Source organism: Chenopodium quinoa, unplaced genomic scaffold (genome assembly GCF_001683475.1).
Source record: "Chenopodium quinoa cultivar QQ74 unplaced genomic scaffold, ASM168347v1, whole genome shotgun sequence".
NCBI classification, from domain to species: Eukaryota; Viridiplantae; Streptophyta; class Magnoliopsida; order Caryophyllales; family Amaranthaceae; genus Chenopodium; species Chenopodium quinoa.
The window spans coordinates 3,646,841-3,673,566 of NW_018742616.1; the positions used below are offsets into that span (position 1 = coordinate 3,646,841).

The 26,726-nt window shown below is 32.3% G+C and overlaps 2 protein-coding genes and 1 non-coding gene across 3 annotated transcripts; 1 reads left to right on the forward strand and 2 right to left on the reverse strand.

The window, feature by feature from the left end:
• Positions 1-4,256: 4,256 nt before the first annotated feature.
• Positions 4,257-5,688, reverse strand: LOC110721667 (uncharacterized protein At1g76070-like). The gene has a single exon (XM_021900865.1). It carries the CDS (start codon positions 5,435-5,437, stop codon positions 4,559-4,561), a length of 879 nt encoding a protein of 292 aa, XP_021756557.1. The 5' UTR covers positions 5,438-5,688; the 3' UTR covers positions 4,257-4,558.
• A 4,498-nt stretch (positions 5,689-10,186) lies between these two features.
• TRNAL-UAG lies at positions 10,187-10,266 on the forward strand. The gene has a single exon. It is a non-coding gene; the product is annotated as a tRNA-Leu (tRNA).
• Positions 10,267-10,400: 134 nt separating this feature from the next.
• Positions 10,401-26,633, reverse strand: LOC110721373 (subtilisin-like protease SBT5.4). Its single transcript, XM_021900510.1, has 13 exons — positions 25,954-26,633; positions 24,838-24,934; positions 24,557-24,754; positions 14,074-14,183; positions 13,851-13,948; positions 13,514-13,672; positions 12,988-13,102; positions 12,358-12,889; positions 12,127-12,221; positions 11,798-12,043; positions 11,583-11,697; positions 11,211-11,424; positions 10,401-11,119 (listed from the first exon to the last, which is right to left on the reverse strand). Exons 1-13 carry the CDS (start codon positions 26,631-26,633, stop codon positions 10,572-10,574), a joined length of 3,207 nt encoding a protein of 1,068 aa, XP_021756202.1. The 3' UTR covers positions 10,401-10,571.
• Positions 26,634-26,726: the final 93 nt, after the last annotated feature.

Genomic DNA, 26,726 nt, shown 5'->3' on the forward strand with positions numbered 1-26,726 from the left:
TCAAGGCCCTCACCTCATCATCAAACTTGATCTCAACCGAAGCTAGTTGAGAGATTATCGAATTGAATTCATTTATGTGTTCAGGAGTGGAACCACAATCATTTATCTCAATTTCAAACAAACGACGCATCAAGAACACCTTGTTCATAGTCAGTGGCTTCTCATACATATTGGACAACGCTTTGATCACACCAACCGTCGTTGTCACATCTTTGACATTATAAGCAACACTCTTAGCCAATGTCAATCTAATTACTCCTAGAGTTTGTCTATCCAATACTTTCCACTCATCTTCTTTCATACCCGATGGTTTACTAGTAAGGGGCAAATATAGGTTCTTTTGATACAAATAGTCCTCTATTTGCATCTTCTAAAACCCAAAATCCTTCCCATCAAACTTCTCAATTTTCAACTTGCCCTCTTCCATTGCAAATCAAACAAACAAAGTTCACAATAGGTTTTCAACAACAAAGAATGCAACTTGACACCCAAGATTCAAACTTTGAACATCTAAAGACCCAAACTTTGTAACTCAATCACAAATTCAAGTTTCACACAAACCCTAAATCACTAAACCACCAAATATTCAACCTGGCTCTGATACCAATTGAAAGGATTAAGGGCTCAAACTCATTTGCATTCAACCCACAACAACAATGAACAAGCAAGCATAACAATCAAGAAAACCCATTAAAGGAAACTAAGCAAATAAAGGAGACAATATTCCCATGGGAAAACCCGAGAACCGGGAGAAAAAACCCACCCTTGCACTATGGGGTAGTATTGATGATGAATGAAATCAAGAATTACAAGCATGAATTGTATGGAATTCAAATGCTCCTCACAAACTCTCTCAAACTCTCTCTTAGTGTTTAATGTTTGTGAATACCCTAATAAAGAGGCTTAGTAATACTATATATAGTCTAAGAGTACAAAGAGAATCAATAGCCAAGATTAAAACTGGAGCAAAATAAAGCAAGATCAAAGCGCTAAAAACAGAGCAGCAAGGTTCGACCGAACCTACCCCCTGTTCGGTCGAACTAGGGAGGTTTGGTCGAACTTCTACAAGGTCCAAACCTGCTCTAAATCTTCATGAGCTGCAGGTTCTGCCTTCAAACCCTGTTTGACCGAACATTTCATCAGTTTGGTCAAACCTCAACGAAAACAACTTCTTGCAATTCACCTTATGCCTCCATGCATTAATTCATCTCCACACTAATCCTAACATTATTCATTCGTGATTCTTATAATCATGTATTGACAAGCATTCCTAGAGAAACACAGCAAATAAAATGAAACGGTGGAAATAATATCTTATATACTCCGTACTAAGTACCTAGCATGAAAAAATGGAGCAAGCATGTCATCGTTGGCAAGTAGTCTCTTTTAATTAAATCACTAGACTAGAAAAGAATGAAATTTGATCCAAAATCTCATGATATGCTATCAAGGCGTAATAGTTACGAGTACTAAAGAATAGAGTTTACGACAACAATCCTAAGCATAATCGTACTTGTTTTCCACTAATAGATAAGACTATTACATCTCTTAGACTAGATTTATTGATGACCTAACACCTAGCTAAATTAAGAGAAACTTGACAAACTAACTACATCTAGCGGCCTTTTACTTGCATGTATTGCTCCACACTGATCCAAAATTATGACTTTTTTTTTTCAAAAGCACAAATTTGTACTTATTTGATTTTGCAATAATAAGAAAAGAAAAGTAAAGGGAACAGTTTGAATCATCATTTTGAATAAATTACATATATTAATGTGAAATTTAATTATATAGACAAAAGAGCACAATAAACACCTAGCTGGTCTATGATTGAAGCAATGAAGTGAAAAGCATTGCTAATATTTTCCTACTTTCGGTCATTACTCTCATTAGCATAGGGTTTGTTTTACCATTTAGATAAAAAGGCCAGGCATTTAATTTATTAAAGAAGCAAAAAATAGAATGAGGAAAAAAAACAATCTCCTATTAAATGGGATTTGACACCTTAACATTGATATTCTTATTTTTTACGTTTTTAAATTTAATTGTTATTGAGTACATTTGTACAGTGCTGGCAAAAGCTGATACGATACGACAACACCACATGAATCGAACAGGATAAAAGCGGGTTATTGTCAAGGGTCGTGAAGCGTTTAATTAAATGAGTCAACATGACACAACGCGTTTAGTTAAACAGGTCGGGTTATTGTTGAGATTCTCAACACAAAATTAACACAGTTTAACCTGCCTACGAAAAAAAAATTCAATAATTTATAAAAATATGACATATTTCTAATGATGCTAACATTTTTTCAAGTGTTAGACATGGAAAAGGGGGTTAGTGTTAAAGGTTTAAGACACGTTTAATTAAATGGGTCAACACGACACGTCACATTTATTAAATAGGTCGGGTTAGTGTTGAGCCTGGCCTCCTCAACTTGTTTAATATTGAACATGAACACAAGTATGACACAACACAATACGTTTGTCAGCTCTAATTTATAGATATTTTTTAAGGCCATGTATTATTGTTGGATCTACACCTCCAATTTGAAGTAAATGTTCATATGAAATATCCTATTATTTGAGAAATAAATGCATGCATGTGACGAGGGAGATCAAGGTGAAGTAACCTCCGAGTCCAAGCACTGATGTGGGAGCTCCTTACCTCCTTTGCTTGGTGAAATTAAGATTACATATAATCGCGGAACTCATATCGGCTACTACAAGTTAGGCACTTTTGGTTAATTAAACTTCATAGTTTCATTCTTTATAAATTATAATAGTATAGACGACCCATAGTAATATAATGTTTGTTTTGCTTGGTGAAATGTATTAATATAAAACGACTTTAGGGCTATAGGCCTTCGGCGGATTATGTTGAAAACTTTCACTCATCCTTTTGACAATTTTAATCAAGCAATTTGTTGAATAAATAAGAAGAAATTAAAGTCGTATGAATTGAAAACCACTCACATTAATTAGTTATATAATGAAAGTGACATCAAATTTGTATTTGAATCAAAGGTAAAAGAAAGTGGATGAAACAATACTCTAAAATACTCAAAAATGAAATTAATTATCAAATACTCTAAAATGAAAGGCTTATGAGCAAGAAAAGAAAGTTGGGATTTTCATTAATACTTGTATATCTTATTATATTACATGGTCCTTTTCTTGTAGTGTTGCTTGCCAGATCAGGCACTCCGCAACTATTATTCAAATCAAAGCCTCAATTTCTCATCTATCAATGCATTTTTCATTTGAGAAAAACAAAAAATAAAATCTAAATGCAATGTCTCTTTTTCATAAAAAGAAATAAGACCAAGGAATTATCAGGTCCCTAGGAATATCTTTTGTTTAGATGTAAACCACGTATCAACATATTGATGATTTTATTAATTGGCTGTTGGTGTAGTGGTGATTGAGGCTACATTTGGTAGGGAAAACCGCGTGTTCGATTCTCCGCAACAACAATTGGAGGGGACTGCAATCTAACCACTCAGAACTGAGCCCCGAATCCAGATTAACCCAAATGGTGAACTAGGTGGAACACCAAAAAATAAAACATATTGATGATTTTAACACTCTTATTATTCGGTTATACTTCTTTCGTTTTTTTTTATAGTTGCAATAGTTTGACTTTTACACTATTCACGTGTTCCACTTTGACTAGCTTTGATGATTTATAACTATGAAAAAATTTAGTCATGTGTGATCTTGTTAGATTAGTCTCGATTTATACCAATTTAATATCTAATGTTTATAGCTTTTACATATTGGTAATTAAAGATATTAATAATTGAAATCATGTATCGGCAAACGTGAAAAGAGAAGTGTTACAACTACAAAGAAACAAAGGAATTATGAAGTACGGAGTACTTATAGTAAAATTCTTAGCTCTCAGGATTAATTAAAAGTTTCTTGAGTAAAAAAAAAAATAGGCATAAAATTTCGAGAATGGTAAAGATGATTCTAGTGAAATCCCAAAAAATATTGTAAAATATGTTTTTTTTTTTTTTTTTTTTTTGTGTGTGTGTGTATAGAGAGCCACGTGGGCAGGTGATGAGAATCGATCCCAAGATATCATGAGAGATGGAGGGATGCTCTAACCACTTGAGCTATCCCTCACTCTCAATATTGTAAAATATGTAGTAGTACATAATGCTTTTATTACTCTTAACATGGTACATTTAACCAAAACTTCTATTTCTTTGCAAAATGATTATATAATAAACTTAGCAACAACAATGTCATACATTGAATTCTTGCTCATTATTTCTGTAACGTGAAAATACATGAAGACATTAAATTGCAAAATCCCACCATATATTTATGTTCATGTGGAAACGTACATATGTAACACATAACAATCTAATTAATTACAACTTACAAGAGACGAAAAAATAAAGATGAAAATCAAATACAAGGCAAAGTGAAAATTAAACTTAACAAAAAAAAAAAAAAAAGGGAAAGGAAAAAAAAAAACACTACTTTGTATGATAATTAAATTGATTACTTATAATTTTATAATATAACTAATTATAATATAATATCATGATCTAACCTTGTTGGAATTCAAAGCAAGAGGAGGAGGTGGAGCCATAGTTCTTCTCTTCCAAAGATTAACTTCTTTTCTTGGTTCTAAAGATAACCTTCTTCCTCCAATCACATCATTTGTACCATTGACACCATTATCCCTTGATCTTCCACCAATTAACATAGGCGCGGAGTATGGGATTATTACCTCCCTATCATCATCTTCATCATCGTCGTCGCTATCACCTCTTCTAATCTCCTCATCATCAGAATAGTAATCTCGATCATGATCTAATGGCGCGATCTGAGCCGTCCAATCAAAGTTAGCTAGGGTTTCCCTTCCACTAGCAAACTTGTTCATAATACCTAAAGAAGGCACATTAGTCTTCTTCTTTAGATTATTATTATCTAGTGTAGCTCTTCTACTTTCCTTACCATGTTCTTCACTTTGATGACTACCCTTTGATTTCTTCAATGATTTGTTGAAAAACTTGCTAAAAGGTGATGATTTTGTACTTGGCTTTTTTTGATGATCAACTTCTAAAGATACATTATTTGTTTTATTTTTAGAAGCTATTTTTCTTAGCTTCTTTTTCTTGTGCTTGTACTTGATTTGCCCCATGCAAGATACCTTTGGTGAGGTGGGCTCATGGGCTTCATAGGTTGATCCATCTTTTTTGGGCTTTTCTCGGGCCTCGTCCGGTAACACCGAGTAGTTGATTGGGCCGGAGAAGCCTTTATGTGCATGGGTCTTAGTCTTGGACGAGTGGTGGTTGTGGTGGTGGTGGTGGTGATCTCTTCCAGGACTAAATTGAGGGTTTTGAAAGCTAACTGCTGAAGCTGCTTTTGGTAAGAACTTAAGAAATAAACTCTTGGATTTGTTTGAGTTTTCCATGCTAATTACTTTGGTTAATTACCTTCTAATCCATGCATAATATATAAACATGCATGTATAGTATATATACTATATGATTATATGAGAGAAAGAAAAATATAGATATAAAATGAAAGGGTTGAAAAAGTATAGTTGAAGGAATGGGAGAGTAGGTGGAAATATGAAACTGGGGGAATTGACCTTTTCATGTTAGGAATAGTCAAAGAAGAGGGTTGGTTTTATGACTCGGTTACCAAAATCTGTTCCTAACATTGATGATACCAACATTTAATTTATAATTATTTACTTGTAACGAAGCTAAATCAATCTGACTCAACCATTACATTGGGGACGCTTTCTTTAAATGTTTGTACAAGATTTGGAAGATGACATTTAATACTTGGAGTACAACTTACAAGTTTGGAGCTAACGCTTCTATGTGGTGGTCCCGGTTACCATGGTAACAATTTAGGCGATGATATACTTATATGGGTTCGTTTTTCAAACTTTAATCAAACCCGTTTAATTTTAGGCTAGGATTGGATCAACTTAATTATTGAAAAGAATTGATATTCTTGACCAAATTAAAACATGTTTGTAAAGGATTATATTAGGTTGAGTCAAATTTTGCTATACTGGTAAGAGTGAGGGATAGCTTTAAGTGGTTAGAACTCTCCTCCTGATTTCAAGAGATCTTGAGATCGATTCTCATCACCCGCCTTTGTGGCTCTCTAAACACAAGATATATTGGTTAAAACCTTATTAATTTTTTATTTAAGCTTTCTTAAGTAGAGGTGTGTAAGTTTATGAAAGCTTTTTGAATATTTATAAAAAATGACTAGGTATGAAAAAAGTAAAAACAAGGCTGATTTGTAAAGCTTTTATTTACACATAATAATGTATTATTAGATATCGTACTTTCAATTATTATTTCCGCTCGTAATTAGTGACCTAGTGTTTGAAGAGAGAACAAATTCAAACACCTAGAATAATTTCTTTCTAGCGTAAGAAAGTGTTAAAATTAGACTGTTTTCAGATTGAAAAATCATGAGTTGTTTAAGGAGCATTTTGGAGGTTAATCTTAGCAAGCTAAGGTAGCCTAATTAAAGCTGTTGACAGTTGTCATTTCAATTAAGTCCAAGACTACGTAAGAGGTGTGAGAGCAAGTTGCACCAGGAGTGATCATTAGAATGCCCAATCAACCAACAAGTCTGAATAGTCCTTGTTTGAGAGAAAAAAAATTCAAAATAGAGAAGGGGGTTCCAAAAATTCATATAAAGTTACATTATACACCTTTATTATAGGTTTGATAGCAATAATGTGTTGGATATATTGTACTTCGTATATCTTAAATTGACTAGGAGTAAATCTATAATATATAGTGATAGTACGACATGATTTAGGAGCAATGAGCTTGATTAAGTTAAGTTTGATCATTAAAAGGATTTTTTTCTTGTCATTTCACCATCCATTGGGCCAAGCCCTAATACTCAGCCCCACACGTGATGTGTGAGAGATTGTAAAGAGATTGCTTTTCGTTGGAAAAGAAATTCTGAAGCATATCCATTGCAAAAAGCTTCTATTTCTTGATTGATGAGATTAAGTGCTTGTGGCATCCTAATGGTTTCAATATGTCATAACTAAGTGGAAATATTCAAAAATTGGTCTAGACTAATCCCGAACCAAATCAAGTTGAAAAAATTAAAATCAGTTTGATCCGAATAACAGTAGTCCAATTTTCGGGTCTTCATTTTAAATTTTTCAATCTTCAATCCAGTTCGTCGCGATTTTGAACCAATGAACGATCTTAGTCATAAAGACTCATAACTTCACACTTCTTTCTTCTTTGAAATCGTGACATTGTTAGAGACCTATATATGCACAGCACTACAAATTCCAAAGGGGGGTTAGGCCCCTAGCATAGAGAAGTAGCCATTTTCCGAAGTTGCACCATAAAAAGCTCATGTTCATCGGGGTGCATGTGGTGATGTGGCTAACAAGTCCTCTCTTAAAATTGCAACATCCACCAGATTACATAAGTCCATCAGAACGGACCCATATGCCTAGTAGCTAGGCCCAAGTTTTAGGTCAATGGGTTTTAACAAGTCCTCCCTTAAAATGCCATGTTGAAATTTTTTTAATACTAGGATGACTAATGCGCGCGCCATATCTAATCTATTCGGAAAACTTTTTCTGTTATTGGCAAGTGGCAACTTGATGAAGGAAAATATGTAAACAAATATTTTTTAGGGCATAAATGTCTATAAACTATTATTAAGAGTTAAAAAAATAAATAAATAAAAATAAAAATAAAAAATATTAACATTAATAAGGGCAAATAAGGAAATAAACATTTTAGAGGGTATAATTGTCCAAATACTATTTATAAGAGTCAAATCGATCATTAATAAATCACACAAGGAAAAGTTTAGAAGCAATTAACATCATATTAATAGGGGCATATAGGTAAACAAACATTTTAAGAATATAATAGTAAGCAAATAAATATTTTAGAGAGTATAATTGTCCAAATACTATTTATAAGAGTCAAATCGATCATTAATAAATCACACAAGAAAAAGTTTAGAAACAATTAACATCATATTAATAGGGGCATATAGGTAAACTAACATTATAAGAATATAATAGTCTTCACACTATTCATAAGTGTTTTTTCTACTTTTTAAAAGGTACAGAAATGGAGCTTAGGGGTCATTTGGTTAAATCATTTGGAATGGAGTTAGAATCCATTCCATCTACTTTTTTGTTTGGTTGAGATTTTTAGTAATGAAATTTCATACCCAAGGAGTTCTAATTCCCCTTCATACCCATGGAATCCCATACCCACCCCTCCCCCCTAAGACTCACAATCCACTCTATTAATGAAGGATAGAATTCATTCCAACTATCAAAACCAAACAACTTTGGACTAGTATAGGTTTTAGAATCTATACCTCTCAAGTATGAGATTCTATACCAATTTATTCCAACTTGATGAACCAAACACCCCCTTAATGGATCATACTTCGTTTATAAGTTTAATTTATACTAAGGGGGCATTTAGTTCACAAAGTGGTATGTATTTGGAATTATGAGTGAGCTTAGGGTGGTATGGGGTTGAAATTTAATTATGAACTAGATTAAGTCCCGTGTCACGCACGGTTGTTACAAAATTTTATAAATCTACCAAAAAATAATCATCATATTTTTAAATGAAATTGAAAAAGTTTGAATTATAATTTATACCCAGAATTGAGCCCCAAATCTGGATTAGACCAATGGGTGAAACATATAGAACACCGAAAAAAATTGTAGAAAAATATTTATACAATAAAAATATGGAAAATATGTGAATATTTTTTTAGGAAGTGAACCACAATTATATGATTTGGTGAATATTCTTTTTTTAAGGAAGTGAATCACAATTATATAAAGAAATGAATTTTTTTTAGGAAGTGAATAAAAAAAAATGTTTTAGAGAAAAAAACAGCACCAAAAAGTGACACGTATCATTCTTAGTGTTTGTTTTAATATTATGTTATTGATACTTTGTGTTTGGTTGTTGTTCTGGAATTAATTTTTACTAGGTTTTGAGCTAGCATCAATTGATGTGAGGGAGCCGTGGTTGATCCCAAGTTTATCAATCAAGTGGCTTTTGGTAATAAGTAACGAGGAACAGTTTTGCTAATGCCAGTTCATTTGTTGTCTCTTTGGTTTTTTTTTTTTTTTTTTTTTTCCTCCTTCTTCTTCTTCGAAACAGTTCATTTGTTACCTGCAACAAATGCTGAGTAAGAATTAATATTTTAATTATTTTAACTATAGTGAATCCATTCCGTAAAATTCTATGAAATCGTTCAAGCTGTTAACATCCCTAGTCAAAGCCTTATGGCTCTTTGATATGGCTCAAATAATTAAATGAACGGTTTTTTCTCCATATACCCCTGAGTTTTTTGTTTATTCATCATATACACTTAAACTTTTTAAAATTTATCATATACCCTGAGTTTTTTTAAATTCATCATATACATCATATATCTTTTGATGACTAATGATTGTTAATTTTTTCAGTCATTAGGTTAATTATAACCCGAAACCACCCTAAATACATTCTCCTACCCGTGAAACCAACCCACATTCTTTTTTCCCACCCACAAAACCACCCCAAATTTCCATTATTTTCTCATCCTCCAAATCAATCATACGGATATGGTTATAGAAATTTGGAGTGGTTTCGGGGGTTAAAGAAAAGAGGAGAGTGGTTTCGAGGATGGGGGGATAGATCTAAGGTAGTTTCGATGCATAATTAACCAAATTTCACTCATCTTGTTATTATTAGGGGTATATGGTGAATTTTTGTAACAACTCAGGCAAAGTTATTAAAATTGGGATTGCAATTTGAATCGGAAGGGACTTTCAGAATCGAAACGTAAAATTGAATTATAGAAATGTAAGATTCTATCGGCATCTATAATCAAAACGTCAAATCCAAATTTAAATAAATATATTTAAAATATGAGTTTAAAACCTAATTATTGATAGAAAATAGTTGTTTACCCATTAAGCAACCAATAATTGACAATATATATTTATAAATAACACTATAGGCATGTTTTAAAACTTGTAAAAATTGGGTAGGATCGTAAATCGAATCGTATGACATAAATATATGGTGAATAAACAAAAAACTCAAGGGTATGTATATGGTGAAAAAACGTTAAATGAAAGATTTGCATAAGATCTCTCTTATGATATTAATTATATTACACATCCGACAGTTTGGCCGAGTGGTCTAAGGCGCCAGATTTAGGCTCTGGTCCGAAAGGGCGTGGGTTCAAATCCCACAGCTGTCAACTTTTTTTCATATTTTCTTGCCCGTGATCATCACCAATTCTAAATTTCAACTGGAAATTGGTAAACTGTGCTTCAAAATTCTCCTAAAATTAAACAAAATGGCAATATAATCTATAAATATTTTAATCTCATTACAAAAAAATCAACAAATAGTAGCTGTCTAGCTGACTTATAAGTCATCAACTGTCTTAAATAACTATTCCAAATCTGTATAAGTAATAACTAATGATGTTTATGCTAGTGTTTCCTAATCATAATCTAATTAAGAAAAAACATCGTAACGAAAATCTAATCTATTCGCTAATCAGTGAGAAGAAGCAACTACTATAGGACTTCTAACATTGTGCATGCCATCTGACCATAATAACTCTCCAAACTTGTAATCTCCACTTTTATTAATTTCAGAAGTTAAAGTCACTGTAAACTTCTTCTCTTCTCCAACTTTGTCAAACTTCAATAGCCTTGGATTCACAGTAACAGCTACTCCCGATGGGTGGCGAACACGGGCTACATATTCACCTGGAGATCCCACGTTCTTTAAAGTCCTAGTAACAGTGACGGAGCCAGAAAGTTCAGGGACTGTAATGGAAGGGTAGTTAAAGTTCAAAAGGGTGGCTTTGTTAGAACTTGATTTTGAACATTCGACGGAACCATTGTATAAGGTTTTGATTATAGTGTTGTTGTAGCCAATGGCACATAAGAAGTGCACGTAATCAGTTGTGGTTAAGTCATAGACCAACCCAGGATCCATGGCGCGGTTTGGTCTGACATGTCCTGCTCCGTAACCAAATGGAGTGGCCTTAACAAAGTCCCCATCTTCCATTGGTTTGATTGTGTTATCTCGAGTTTTAGCTGTAAATCAATGACAGATCATTACACACTAAAAACGGAATATATATGTACTATTAAGAAAACTGTTCACAAAGATAAATAGGATTATTACCTGTAGTCATTATAGCAGATCTGATAGCAGCAGGACTCCATGAAGGGTTAAGTGTTTTCAGAAGGCCGGCGATACCAGATATATGGGGACAAGACATAGATGTACCAGATTCGACTGCGAAAGATAGTTTGCGGTGATCATAAGGCTCTGCTGTTGGACTCACCCCTTGACTGTATGCAGCTACAACACTCACACCTGGTGCTGTGATATCAGGCTGTTTAGAGCACAAATATAAAAAAGATTTAGTAAATCTAACAAAAAACAGTATAGGTCTCAATGTTACAAAATACCACATATTTTTCGAATTAGCCCAATAAAGAAAATGATTAAGAAAAATGTAACTAAAGCACACTAAAAATTCTTAGTACAAACCTTCAAAATCTCTGGTGTAACTGTATTTGGACCGACGGAGGAGAAGGGAGCCATGTAGGGAGCAGGTTTGACATCGAAACTTGCTTTAAAGGCAGTAAAATAACCCACGGGATTACTGAAAAAAAAGATTTTGATCAAGTCTAAATTCAACACCCAAAAAAATAAGAAACAGAGAAATTTTGTACAATAGGTGTAGAAAAGATGTAAATACTTACTTTGTGGAATTAATATAGTTGAATATAGCTGATCCATCTTTGTAGTTTACATGTACTGCAGGAAGTACGTGAAGATCTGCAATGGTTTCATTTCCATCTTCTTTGTCATTGCAAAGAATCATGCCAGCAGCTCCAGCAAGTTTTGCTACATTGCCCTTGTCCAATCTAGCGGTGACTCCCCTAAGGCAAGCCACAATCTTTCCTTTCACCTTTTTAACATCTAATGTGCCTGGCTTGCAAAGGAGACTACAGGTGCAACATACATATCAGTTACTTACAATTAGCAAACAGTATTGTTCAAATTGGAATAAAAAGGGAGTTGTCCTTACGCATCATGAACAGATGCATTAGCAGCTCTTGCATCAGCAGCAGAGATGAGTGGATATGGTCCAACTTTCGGCAATGCCTGTGATAGGCTTGCACCCTACCAATGGCCGAATGAAAAATTATTGATGAGGCCGATATCAATAATAAAATTGGAAATAAAGTAATCACATAATAATAACATTTAAGCTTTTGGTTGATTTGGTCCTTTAACAATATGGTTGATAGTTTCATACCTTAAAATGATGTCCATTGCCAAGTTTAACAAAGGAGTCAAACTCACGATCCATAGTACTCGCAGCAACAGTAAAAATCCAAGGAGCAACATTGGTGACAGTACCAGGAGTATTCCCAGAATTTCCAGCAGAACACACCACAACAATACCATTTTGAATCGCATGAAAGGCTCCAATGGCATTTCCATCCGCGAAGTAGTCAACAGGATCACCTCCAAGAGATAAAGATAGCACATCAACCCCGTCATGAATGGCCCTATCGAAAGCTGCTATGATATCAGAATCAAAGCATTCATTTCCGTCAATAGGCTCCCAACAAACCTTGTATGAAGCAACTCGTGCTCTTGGTGAACCGCCTTTTGCAGTCCCTAGAAAATTGCCATTTATGCTTGCCGGTACGAAGTTTCCTCCAGCTGTTGAGAGGGTATGCGATCCATGGCCATCGAAGTCTCGTGCAGATTCTATAGCTATTGACACATTTCCACCATAGGATTTGTATCCTTTGTTGAAGTGCCTTGCTCCAATCAACTTCCTACAAGATTTTTTTTTTTATTGTGTAAATAAATATGCGTAGTATAAAAGTTCTAAGTCAAATTTCATGATTTTTTGTTTAGAAAGTGATGATTAAACCTGTTGCAATGAACTCCATTAGTTTTGTTGGAGTATTGCTCGCAAGAACCTTTCCATCGCGATGGAACAGGTCCATACCCTATGTCGTTAAAGCTCTCGGATTCAGGCCATACACCTAATCACAGTTTATATATCACGCATAAGTAAGAATATCATTTTATAAGACGAATCATGTAATAATGTCACTTAGTTTCTCAACAAATCCATCCACCCCCTCAATAATATGCTTGTTAATTATTGTAGACTAGTTAATTAAAGTCTTCGAGGTGACTAAACGAATGTTATCTACGTCATCACAGAAAAGTAACTTTTGTTTCACATAAGAATTATTTCTAATGCAGCCAGCAAATTAATCTCTCCATAATGGCTTCTGAAAACTGTCCCACAATTATATTTTCTAAGATAAAATATTATAAACTTTTATTAAAAATTATGTAGTCATATAAGATCGTGTTAGATATTATAGAAAAATATCAAAATTTTATAACATTATTAATTATAATAGGCAATAGCTCAAAGAGAATACCAGTGTCAAGGTTGCCGATGATGGTATCTTCTCCAAATCTAGCTGCGGCCCATTCTTCACTTCGAATGCCATTGTTTTCGAGCAACAAGAAATCCCAAGAGTGTGTAGTGTGTTTTTTCTTCCCTTTGTTTAGAAACACAGATACCACGTCCGGATGTTCTACATCACAAGATACAAACTAATTATATGGGCTGCAATAATTTAACGCGATCAATAAACTTGATATAGCTGTAGTAATGAAAATCACTTCCTTGTACATTTTAGTAAATACTTATAACTTCAAGTAATCTACTATAAACACAAAAATTCACGCTTAATAAATAAATTGTGGACTAACTTGCTATTTCCTCTGCTTGATGCTTGTCAAGGTTGGCAGCAAAACCATTGATAACCCTTGTATACGAGTCAAATATTGCACCCCTTGCCTTTTCATGACTACATACACAACAAAACCACGAATTGTACGTAGTGATGTTTAAACTCGATAAATCAAATTAAAACCCTAATAGGGTATTGGGAAGAAAACATAAGTCATAAACAATTTGATTATATATGCATACCTTCCTAGAAAATTTGCAAGGAAACTATGATGATTATCCGTCACTCGATTAAAATCCTCGATAGTAGCTTCTGGACCATGGGAGTGTGCTCCCATATACACTACGTACGACTATATAAATGACATTATAATATATCAAATTAGCAATGTAAACTAACAAATACAAAGTAATTATTAAGATCATATCGTTAAGATAACCTGTTTTACTGCTAGTGAGGAAACATGGAGGGCTGAAAGCACAAGAAAAACCAGGAAGATCTTCATCTTTAAGTTCATAAATCGCCTTGATTAATAAATAGCCAAATAAAATAATAAAATGTATAACAATGAGCTTATTATATAGAAAATTTTCAGTGAATAGCTCTGATGTGATAAATTTTCTTCCACCAAACTTTTATATCCCAATCAAGTTTATTTTACGTTAATATAGCTCAACACTAGATTGAATTATTTTTCTTAAAACTAAATTATGTACAAAAAAATTTTAATCTTATCTAAAATACGTTTTTATCTTGTCAATTTTTATCAATGTTATCATGTTAACCAACCTCTACATAGGAGCTAAAAACAAGTCTAATAATTGTATAATTAAAAAAAAAAAAAAAAAAACTCAGTAGCATTTTTATTTTTATAATGATATGAGAAATCTTATAGATTTATATAATTTATCGTATTATTGTGTACCCAAAGCTATGTTTGTGTTTAAAAATTTATCCAAGAGCAAAAGATAATTATATATGGTGATAAAAAATAAAATAATATATATATATATATAGAGGAAGGCTCATGTAAGAACCCTCCTCTATATAAGAACCCAATCTTATATAAGAACCAATCTCAGCCCTTTATTAGTTTTGATCTAACCACCTAAAATGATCCTTTAGTAATGGCGTTTCTGTAATTTTGAAAAGTTTACATTTAAAACATAGAAAAAAATTTAGAATATGGGAAAATTTTTAGAACATAAGCAGAAAAAATTTAGAACATACAAAAAAAATTTAGAACATAAGCAAAAAAAATTTAGAACATAAAAAAAAAATAATTTAGAACATAAGTTGAAAAAATAATTTGATTTATTTTCATGTTTTACTATTAAGTTATTATTGTTTACTTTCGATTTTTTTTTTTTTTTTTTTTTTTTTATAGAGATAACCTATGTAGGAATCGAACCTACATTCTCTATGCATTTGCATAGTGCTCTACCAATTGAGCTAATAGGTTTTAGGCCTTTTAGCATATGTTCTTCTTTTTTTCATTTACCGTAAATGTTCATAAGTTTTTTGCTAATACTTTAGTTTTTCAAAAGTATTTTTGCTAATACTTTAATTTTTTTTTTCTGCCAATGCCTTTTTATATGTTCTAAATTATTTTCCTATCATCTAAACTTTTTTTATCCATTACTTAAAATTTTTCTGTCTATGCTTTGAATTTTCCATATATTTCTGAAAATTTTCACCATATGTTCTAAACTTTTTCTATCTATAATCTTAGAACTTCTCACCCTATTTTCTAAACTTTTATCCTATATACTAAATTTTTTCACCCTATGTTCAAAACTTTTTCCTATTCTAAACTTTTTCTGATGTACTAAATTTTTTCGCCCTATGCTCTAAACTTTTTTTCCTATGTTCTAAATTTTTTTCACCCTATGTTCTAAATATTTTCACCCTATGTTCTAAACTTTTTGACTATGTTCTAAATTTTTTTTTCATATTCGACATTTTTTATCTATGTTCTATATTTTTACCTATGTTCTAAAAGTTTTCATCTATGTTCTAAGTTTTCATATGTTCTAAATTTTTTCACCATATGTTCTAAACTTATGTTCTAAATTTTCTTTTATGTTCTAAATTATTTTTCCTATTTTCTACACCTTTTCTTAAGTTCTAATTTTTTTTTCCCTATATTATAAATTTTTTTAAAATTTTTTCACTTATGTTCTAATCTTTTTTCCCTATGTTCTAAAATTCTTATGTTCTAAATTTTTTTGTTGTGTTCTAAACTTTTTTTTTTCTATGTTCTAAACTTTTATCCTATGTACTAAACTCGATCTTATACCCATATTGAAAACTTGTATACCTATGTTCTAAATTTTTCTCTAATAATCAAAATATATGTTCTAAAATTTTGACTATGTTCTAAATTTTTTCCCCTATGTTCTAAATTTTTCTGCCTATGTTCTAAACATTTTTTTCTATGTTCTAAATTTTTCATATGTTCTAAATTTTTTACTTATGTTCTAATCTTTTTTTGTTCTAAATCTATATTATTCTAAATTTATAATAAGATTAGTTTTCTTCACTTTTCGTGCACTACTACTCTAGCAATAACTAAGCAAAATTTGTGGCTTAATCAACCAAGCTATCTAGTTTAATTCCAAGATATGATAATTAGTTAAAATGACATGGAATCAAGAATAAAGATACCCAACTACATATATAAATAACAGCATCCAATTAGTCGGTCATCAACTCATCATGGCTCCACATATATATATACCCAACAATCAAATTCATATAATCTCAAAAAATTAGTAAGCCAAATTACCAAGCTAATACAAATACTAGCATTCTCTTTAGAAAACGCAAACAATATGAGCAGATATGAGTACGAGTATAAACAAGAGACGACTATTCTATGCCACAACTCACAGCCACCCCAACACCACAAGCAGTCGCGGACCACCAAATCACCATTCAGTAGCACCCCACGCTGCTCCTAACCACCGCACCACCGTTACTCACCCTCGATCTCCACCTTCACTCACTAAAAATGACGCCAAAAAGAAAAAAAATCGAAAAAATGGGCTGAAAAATCTAATAATCAAGAGCAGCGGTGAAATTACCCCATATTGCTGAAATTCGAAACTAAAATCGCTAAAATTCGAACATTAAAATCGCTGAAATTCCAGCCCTAAAATCACTGAGTTTGAACCCTATAATCGCCAAAAATTAACGAAAATCAAATCAGAATAGAATTCGAAGTGAATAATAGGACTTAATAATCGTACCCAAAAAAATCGAATAGAAATCGCAAGATGAAATCAAAAAATCGAAAGCAACAAAACAATTAAAAAAAATGGAACAAAAATCACACAGAAATCTAAAAATTGAAGTCGAAATTAAGAAAAAATTGAACATCATGCGAAATTTGAATAAAATCTAAAAAAAAACGTACTTGATTTGAACAATTTAGGTTGGTTATGCGAAATTCATGCGAAATTTGAAGAAAATACTTCAATAAGTTCAATTTACAGGATTTGAGGAGAGAGAAAGTAAAGAGGATTGAAAATTTGAGGAGAGAGAAGATTTTGGACGGTTGGGGGAGGGTTTTTGGTTTTAATCCTGACCGCTCATTCTAATATAATCCTACGAATGAGATTGGTTCTTATATAACTAAGGTTCTTATATAAGGAGGGGTTCTTACCGGATCCCTCCCCTATATATATATATATATATATATATATATTGAATTAACTTTAAATCTCTTATCTCATTTGCTATTTTTATTTTGTTTATTTATTTATTTTTTTCTTTTGTAGCTGCTTATGCGACGCCCCTATTTTTAAGTTACCAGGGACTCTAATCGCACGTGGTATTACTAGCCCTTTGAGAAGACTTATTATCGGTGGCCTTTATGCTCAATGCCTGCGGCTTGTATGATATTTTATAATATCTATTTGCATATATGCGATAAATGTGTTGGATGTTGTGTAGGTGTTCGATGTCCGAAACTTTAGTAGAGCTACTTTGATTAAGCAAGGGAATGGTAGTTTTAAAATATAAATGTCTAATATATAATTCTTGTACTCAATATATATTAAAATCAATTTTGAGTCTCTGTTATACTTTGTATTAAATAATGATCAAATTTCAAATAGGAAAACAAAAAGAAAAGAGGGAATACAAGATAGATTTTAAGGCTTTTGAAATCAAATGGGGCCAAATATGTAAAAGAACATTCTTAGGATATAAATGTACATTCACTATTTATAAGAGTTTTGTTAAACTTTTTATAAGGTAGGGAGGATAAGGTAGGAGAAAATACAAGTTTATAACCTTGATAAACAATTCATGTTTATCAAGGGGTATTTATGTAATTGACAACTAACTAGTGTTAATTACTATTAGTTGCTTTTCCCCTATCCCTTGATTTGCTCTCTCCTCCTTCAACCTTCAATTTCAATGGCAAAAAATGTGCATTTTAATACAACATCGAGCTAGACGAATCAATGGAGGGACGAAAGCTTACTACCCTTTAGGATTAACCATACCCTTTATTTCTCCCTTTGATATAATGGTAGTACAAAGCCGAAATAAATGGAGGATTAACTCACCTATCCTTTAGGGTTAAGCATACCCTTTATTTCTCTCTTTGTTATTTGGGTTTTCGTTGAATTTCGGCAACAAAGCCGCCGAAAATGGTGGTGGTCGCGGAGTCAAACGGCTTGAAAAGAAGATGAAAGTGGGTGTGGATTGGAGGAAGATCGAAGATAGAAGATGATGGGAGCAAGGAAAAAGAACAAGAGGAAGAAGAAGGTGGGAAAAAGATGAATGGAAGGTGGAGAGGAAAAAGGTGATGAACAGTAGTTAACGGTGAGATAACACCATTAACTACAAAAATTCTGTTAACATTATTACCATGCCCCACAAACAGTAAATATATTTTTTTTTTAATCAAAAAACACAAAATTCAATGCAACTTATTTACATTTGATAAACAAATTTTGTTTATCAAGGTGATAAACTGGGTCTTGCTCATAAGGTAGGGATAGGGATGTAACCCTAGAAATCACATCTAATCTAATGTATTCTAATCTAATAAGAAGTAAGTAATCAAATCAAATCTAAGTTATCCGACCCTAGAAAGTGAAGAATGAATGAATTACACACTTTGTTTTCCTAAATTCTACCCACTTTCTGTTTTTATCCGTATTTTCCCTAAATTCTACTTACTTTTACTTTATTCCTTTTATAAGAACTTTTTATTCATTTTTTTAATCATATATCCACAACCCCACTTTGTGAGACCCAATTTGATTTGATACTCCCTCCGTTTTTTGTAAGTGCCTCACTTCCCATAAACGACTGTATTTTTTTAAGTGCCGCATTACCAAAAGTGGAAACCCCACTCACATTATATATGTTTCTCCCTCTTCCTTTTAACTCCACTATCATTTTATAATATTTTCTCTCTCTCACATTATTCCTAGTAGTCCTCATTCATATTTCTCTCTCTTACTTTTTCAAATTTTTTATTTCTAACCATACCCATTTATATACTCCCTCCGTCCCCTGTTATAGTTCCTGCTTTCCTATTTTGGAAAACCAAAATATTGTTCCTGTTTCTATTTTTTAATAGTATGTAAAGACTATTATACCCCATTTTTTTTAACTTTATTCATTGTACTTCCAAAATTACCCTTGAATTTCCACTTGTTTGTACTTTTTTCCACTTATTCTCTCTAACTTTTGTCAATAATTGTACATTTCACCGTTTTTTATGTAATTCATGTGCTTTCCCCTCTCTAACTTTTGTCTATAGTTGTACTTTTCACCTTTTTTAAGTACTTCATCCAATTTCTCCTCTCATTTCTTAAATACCGTGAAAAAACACAAATATGAACTATATATTGGGATGGAGGGAGTACTATTTTATTCTTTTACCTAAAACTATTGTACCCAGCACTTCAAAACAAAAAAAAAAAAAATGGAGGGAGTAAATCTCTTACTCTATATATCTCTCCTCTTTAATAAAAAAAAAAGTATCCACATGCATGGTCCCATTTTCACTTTTACTTGGCTTGAGCTACAATAGTAAATCTCCTCTTTAATAAAAAAAAAGTATCCACCTAGTCACAAATCATAAGAATTACAATTTCCCATAAAACATGCGAATTTATTCACTTAACCCACCCTAGAATTTACAATTCCTATAATTTATAAATTTTACATTTTTTTTATGGTAAACTACGGGGAGGGCCCTCCACCCTATCACAGAAGTGGGGACTATGAGGAATTGAACCCCCATCACATTGGGGGGAAATGGGGGACTAACCATCCCTCCATCTCCTCATTTATAAATTTTACATGACAAACATAGTTGAGTTTTCCTATAAATTTTATATAGCAAATAATTTCTCATACTTTAAAATTTTCCATGAAAATTAATTTCCTAAGTCAACTAAACGAGGACTTTGACTTTTGATGGAGTACTATTCATTGACTTTACTTTGAATAGATTTTGTGATATATAATTATAATAAAATATTTTCATGTGGGATCTTGTTATAGCTTTCTTAATGTATTTTAACTTTTTATATTTACTTATTAATAATTAGTGATATTTATAGACATCTACTTTTGGTCCCCTGTCCCGACCGAAAGTGCTATGACGATAAATAAAATGATCTTTGTGTTGGATCAACGTGAAGAATACTTATGCATTGCTGATTAAGGCTTAAACACATAAAACAACTAGCTTGACCCAATACGAAATGAACCAAAGCTGACTAAAACTAAGCCCGATCAATAATTAGGCTTAATCCCAAAGATTAAACTTAATTTTGACGAATTTAGAGGTGCCTAGGTCAAAATCTGAGGCTGTCGGGCAGGAAAATCATGCGCAACTCAAGGAGTCGCGCTGGCATGGCGCGCGCAACCCACAAGGTTGCGCGTAACGTCCAGCGCAACCTCTAGTGGTGCGCTCGCGAAAGATTCAGAATTTTATAAAAATGCTGAATCGAATCTTACCACAAAGCCACGCACAAGACGATTAGTTGCCCTGCCCTCATCAGCGCAACTCAACCACTTGCGTGCAGCAGCCACGCGCGACCTTTCGAGATGCGTGCGCCACTTGCTGCGGAAGAATGTTCAAAACCCTAAATTCACCCATTCCCTATAAATAGGGGTGCAATACGAAGCTTTGAACACACAGAAATTAACCCAGAATGTTAGCAGAAACCTTGTGATCTTATGCACTGATCATTCCCCTTGTCCTAAACACTCACCACTTTAATCATTTGTTCTTACAGTGGAGGTTCCCAAACAAGAAGGAGCCTATAAGTGTTCTAAACGAAGATCTAGCAAGGAAAAGTGGTAAAATCCCGAGCACTTAGATAAATCACCTTTTCTTTCCTTGTTTAAACAACTTTTAATCAACAAATTAGTGTTGTTTGATCACTCTAAACAAACTTTTAACTAATTAATTTCATATAGTATTCTTTCGTTAAACAAGACTAGAATGGGACAAATTAATTTATTGTTTTATCACTTAAGCCAAGGCGAATCTTGTTTACTTTTTGTTCTTTCACGAATTTGAATAATTAAGAATAACGACATTTACGATGTAATTCCTACGTGACTAACGTGTAAATAAAATCAACTAACTTACTTTTAGGTATCACGTTGCATATATTGTTTGGTAATGAAATTGTGAAAAAGGAAGAGCTAGTAGAGGTCGCACTTGCGCTAGAATAGCAATTCCTCCCTAAAGGGAACGTTATTTTAGTACCCTCGCTCCCGAACTCATTTCTGGTACACGTAGACCAATTTGGGCATGGGTAAACTTATGATTCATGCTAAATATCCCTTGAACTCTACTTGGGAGAAAGGCATGAACGAGGTTTATGAGTTTTTCCTAAAACTCATTGGCGACTCCTTACTAGTTTCTTACAAAAAAATATAATGATAGGATCAACTCTAATTCAAGGTCCCCCAAACAGTCAGGAATTCAAATCCTAACACGCCTTAAAACGGTGTAAAGTCCTAGGCTTTTAAAGGGTCATGGGCATATATAGAGGAGAAGGATCCCCAACGACGGGCACACCCTCCTCACAATATTAATCGTTGAACTTGTGCATTAGAAAACATTTTTAAAAATTTCCTAAAAAAAGGAAGAAATGTATGAATAGTGTTATTACCTCAAAGTGTGTGATAGTATTTTAAAACGAGCAAGCCTATTTTATGTAGTTGATGAACAAAAAACGTTTATCAATTCACTATTTCGTAAATAAAGCAATTTAAAAAACCCAATCACACGACGTTTTCATAATTAAATTAACAATTCTAGGTACCACACTACCACATTTAATGAAAAGTAGTTGATTGATTTATATATTGTCCCTTGATAAACGATACTCTTAGGTCTTGTTTGGTTCACCTTATTTTTACTGATCTGATCTGATCTGGTCTGGTCTGATCTGATCTGATTGTCTTATTTGACCAAACTTTGACCTTAAGTGTACGATAATCTATAAGAAAAAATATATCAAGTGGGATCTTGTTAGATTCGTAATAATGTGTAGTTTATTAATATGTAATTTTCACAATTTTTTCATTACGAAATTAAGAATATTTAGTGATAAAAAACCGCATATAAAACGATGTTCTGATCTGAACATATTTTTTCTGATCTGATCTGATCTAAACTTATTTTTTCTGAAATAAGTAAAAATAAGTTGAACTAAACAAGGTCTTAGTCGTACTTGGAATTATCTTTAAAACTAGTGGGGGGGGAAAGGTTTTGCTATACATAGCCCTAAGGGCTATGCATAAAAAAACAACAATTTCATAGTATTAATGCTCTTTTTCTTATTCCAATGAAATCTAATATTATTATTGAATAAAAAAACTGATTCATTTAAAGTAGTGTTATTGATAGGATAAATTGTCATAACACTACATTTAATAATGCATTGAAACTATTTTTTTTTTCTGAAAGACAGTAAAAAACCACTAACATGATATTAAAGAGAAAAATTAAATATAATAATACTGATTATAAACTCCTACAAATCTTTTTTTTTCCACATTCTTCAAAAAACAACATTTTTTATTAATATCCTACCACCGTTCAAAAAAAAAAAGGTTAATAACCATCTATTGATAAGTAGTACATAAAAATCTCCATTATTTCACATCTTCATGACACATCTTGATGTAGTCCAAAATTTTTGAAGACATCTTCTTTAATAATTTTCCAATTAGATCACCTGTCAAAGTACAAAAGAAAAAATGTCTATATAAAAATTTTGTGAAAAAGAATAATATAGGTAAAAAACGAACGATTTGCCAAATTGGTATTAATTAATAAAGAAATTACTAAAATAGTGTTCACTTGAAAATATTTCTCAAAGTGGCGTTCACGTAGGTTCGGAAATTACAAAGCTATGAGTTAAAGCATGATAGCTAAAATCCTAGAAACATAATTGAAGAGACAATTTTTTTCTAATAAAATCCTAATAAATATGTATACCATCAAATTCTTTATCTTTAATGTTTACAATATCTTAATTTGTGTAGCCTTGAGCCTTAATCAATAATGCTTCCGTATTTTAATAGCAAAATGGATACAATAAGCACTAACGAAAGTATGAATAATGAATACAAAGTAATATATATACGTGTTTAAAAAATTTCTAGCATTTTTTGTATGGATATACCTTTTTTAAAAAAAAAATCTATGTAACATGATACATAATGCATTATTTAGTCAGACGTAAATCATCAAAGGGCACTTATTAATCACCATAGTGTTCTTGAAACCTAGTAACCTACTATATCTAGTTCTACATTGTAATATCAATTTGGAGACTATATTACACTATATTACTAAATAGCTCAAAACATGTCATACTAAGTCAAAAACTCAATCTCTAAACACGACAAATTTTTTTAGCACCATTTATTAATATGGAGATAATGAACAACTTTCAAGTACGAATGTTTTTTAAAATTAGACTTTAAAATGAATCGATAAAAAAATTATAGGTTTGAGTTTTCCGAACCTACATGGACACTACTTTGAGAAATATTTTCAAGTGAATACTATTTTAGTAATTTCTTTATTTTTGAACACTAATTTGGCAAATCGTTCGGTAAAAAACAATCTGAATATTTTAAAAGGCAAAGAAATATTACCTAAAACTTCAAAGTAAAAATAGGATTTAATCCTAGATCGGCTTCCATTTTCTTTTGTTTTTTTTTTGTGTTGTAGAAGAAGCACCTTCATTTGTATCATTCAAAGAAAATATATTTTCCTTATTAGGACAGATTGGTTTAGTATGACCGGGTTGCTTGCATATAGAACAACATTTAGTTTTCTTCTTTCCTGATTCTTTTCCACCCCGCTCACGCTTCTTTGGTGGACGTCCCTTTGTTTTGGATTTAGGGGGACACAATACATCATCTTCACCGACACTAATGTCATTGTGTATAGTTTCGAAGTCTTCCTCCAATATCATGGCTTCTTTTATTATCTCTTGATTATCAATTGTAGGTTGCAACCTATCACAATGCCATCGTAGAGGTAGGTAGGAGGAAGGGATCTTGAAACAATCATTATGCAACAACACTCGAAATATAGAGACGACAAAGTATACCCCAAAATTCGAAATTTTTGCAACTGCATGACATTGTCGTTCCATCCCAAAAAACTCTACGATTTATACCCTTTTCCCCTTCAAAATATCTTACAATGCATACATTGCCTTCTATTTGGATAATAGAATATTGACTTGCTTTTATTAATTCATCTTGAAACTTTTTGAAAGCAAATGGAGTGAAGACTTCAAAAGCCTGACCTTCCAATGGTGACTTTGTTTTCATGCTAATGGGGCTGAGAGTAGCAACCATATTGCTATGTGATTGTCCTTGGCAAATTTCTTGAACAGCAAGAGCTACCTAAAAATGACAAGTTGTAACATGAACTATTAGAAATAATTAAAATAGTAGTGAAATATAATTTAAAAAAGAAGAATATGAACCTGTTTCACAAAGTCGGTCAAAGTAGATACATGAGAGGAAACAAATCTCTTAATAAAAGCGTTTATGCTCTCTGATCTTCTGGTGGTTATCATGCCTCTAAAAAATAATCTCTAAGATAAGCCGAGGCCCAAAAATATCTCACATTATACAAGTTTTGAACATGTTTATTCTCTTGCAGGTTATACTTCGCAATCATCAAAGTCCAACTATGCTCAAATTCTTCCGTCAGAGTCATCTTATAAAGATTGTTAAAAATCAGCACACTATTTTTGATAATCCTTTCACAAAAGTGTTGCAAGCCAACAACTGAATTTTGATGTGATATGCCATATACAATAACTATGTTTTGTAGTTGGCATTTCAATTTCAATTGCTTTAGACATCCAAGGATCTTGATCAGTGAAGATAGTCTTTAGGGCACTCTTCATTATACCAACAAAAGTCTATTTTACACATGATAAAAAGATAATTGAAGTCTAATATGTAATGCACTTTGTCAATATGAGCTATAAGAGTGATTGTTTCCGTTAAAATAGAGAGAATAATTAGGCTATGATTTACAGAATCATTGACTAACATATATTCCTAAAAAGGAGGGCAAAAAATATTTACCAAATACCGAAGATATTTACCAAATATTGAAGATATTTATTTTGATTAACTCAATCTTATTAGGAGTACTTTCCTACGTTAAATGATAAGCTACATTGTTATCTTTAAATTATCATGAGTACTCAAACTTATCATGAGTACTTTCCTATTATAAATTATACATAGACATTATTATCTTTAAGCAATTATACATGCAAATAATATATAAAAATAAATCCAAGTTACCAGCTTAACAATAATAATTAAGGTTGTAAGCTAAAAAAAAAAAAACTACATATATTAAGTTCATACCTTCATTAACCATGAAAAAGTAGAAGTTGGTTTCATTGTGGAGGAGTGCACACCCAAACAAAATAGTCCTCCCATGATTGTCAACTCCAACAAAAATTCCACAAGGCATGTTATATACATTAACTTTGTAAGTGGTGTCAAACACAACTATATCACCATACTTTTGATACCAATCAAAACTTTGAGCCGAACACCAAAACACATTTTCTTACCTTCTTTTTTCATCATCTGTGTAAGCATATTGAAACTTATTATTTTCCTCATTGGCAAATTTCATATACTCTAAAAGACTCTTGGAATCATTTGCTCCAAGCAACCTCTTAACTCGACCAAACAAATTTCGAACATCTTTCTGAATAAATGGTAGTTCACTATGTCCAACATTTTTTTCTAGCTCCAAGACCCGTATTATTTGTCTAACCGATAGTCCCGCCTCCTTAAATAACAAAATCTTCTTCTCATCTTCAAGATTGATGTTTCTATTTGACGGGAGAAAACGCATCGCTTCTGGTGGCAACATTACATGATTGTGTTGCTTGGAATACTTAGTGACATGCCATTCTTCTGGAAATATACCGAAACATTTTTTCAATGTAATTCGCATATGAGCTTTACAATCACATTTTGATGATTCCTTATTTCTTTGAGGTTTAGAAAAGTCAACTACCTTCAAAGGTTTTTTCCCTCCGCAATGACAATAAAAATCACGTCTGATAGTCTTACCATGTCTAGTGTCCGAACGATCTTTACGAACAACAAAACCATGATGTTTAGCATACTTGTTATAAAAGACGAATGCCTCTTCTTGAGTCTCAAAGGTTTGGCCAATAAAAGGTTCATCATCATTATTTTCCTCTTCAATGAAAGGTTCATTCAAATCAAAATCAAGCATTGTAAATTCTGTAAACATGAAAATAAGTAGCCTTTTATTAACAAAACATAGCTTACTGCATATAAATTAGAAACAACTCAAACAAAAGCTATA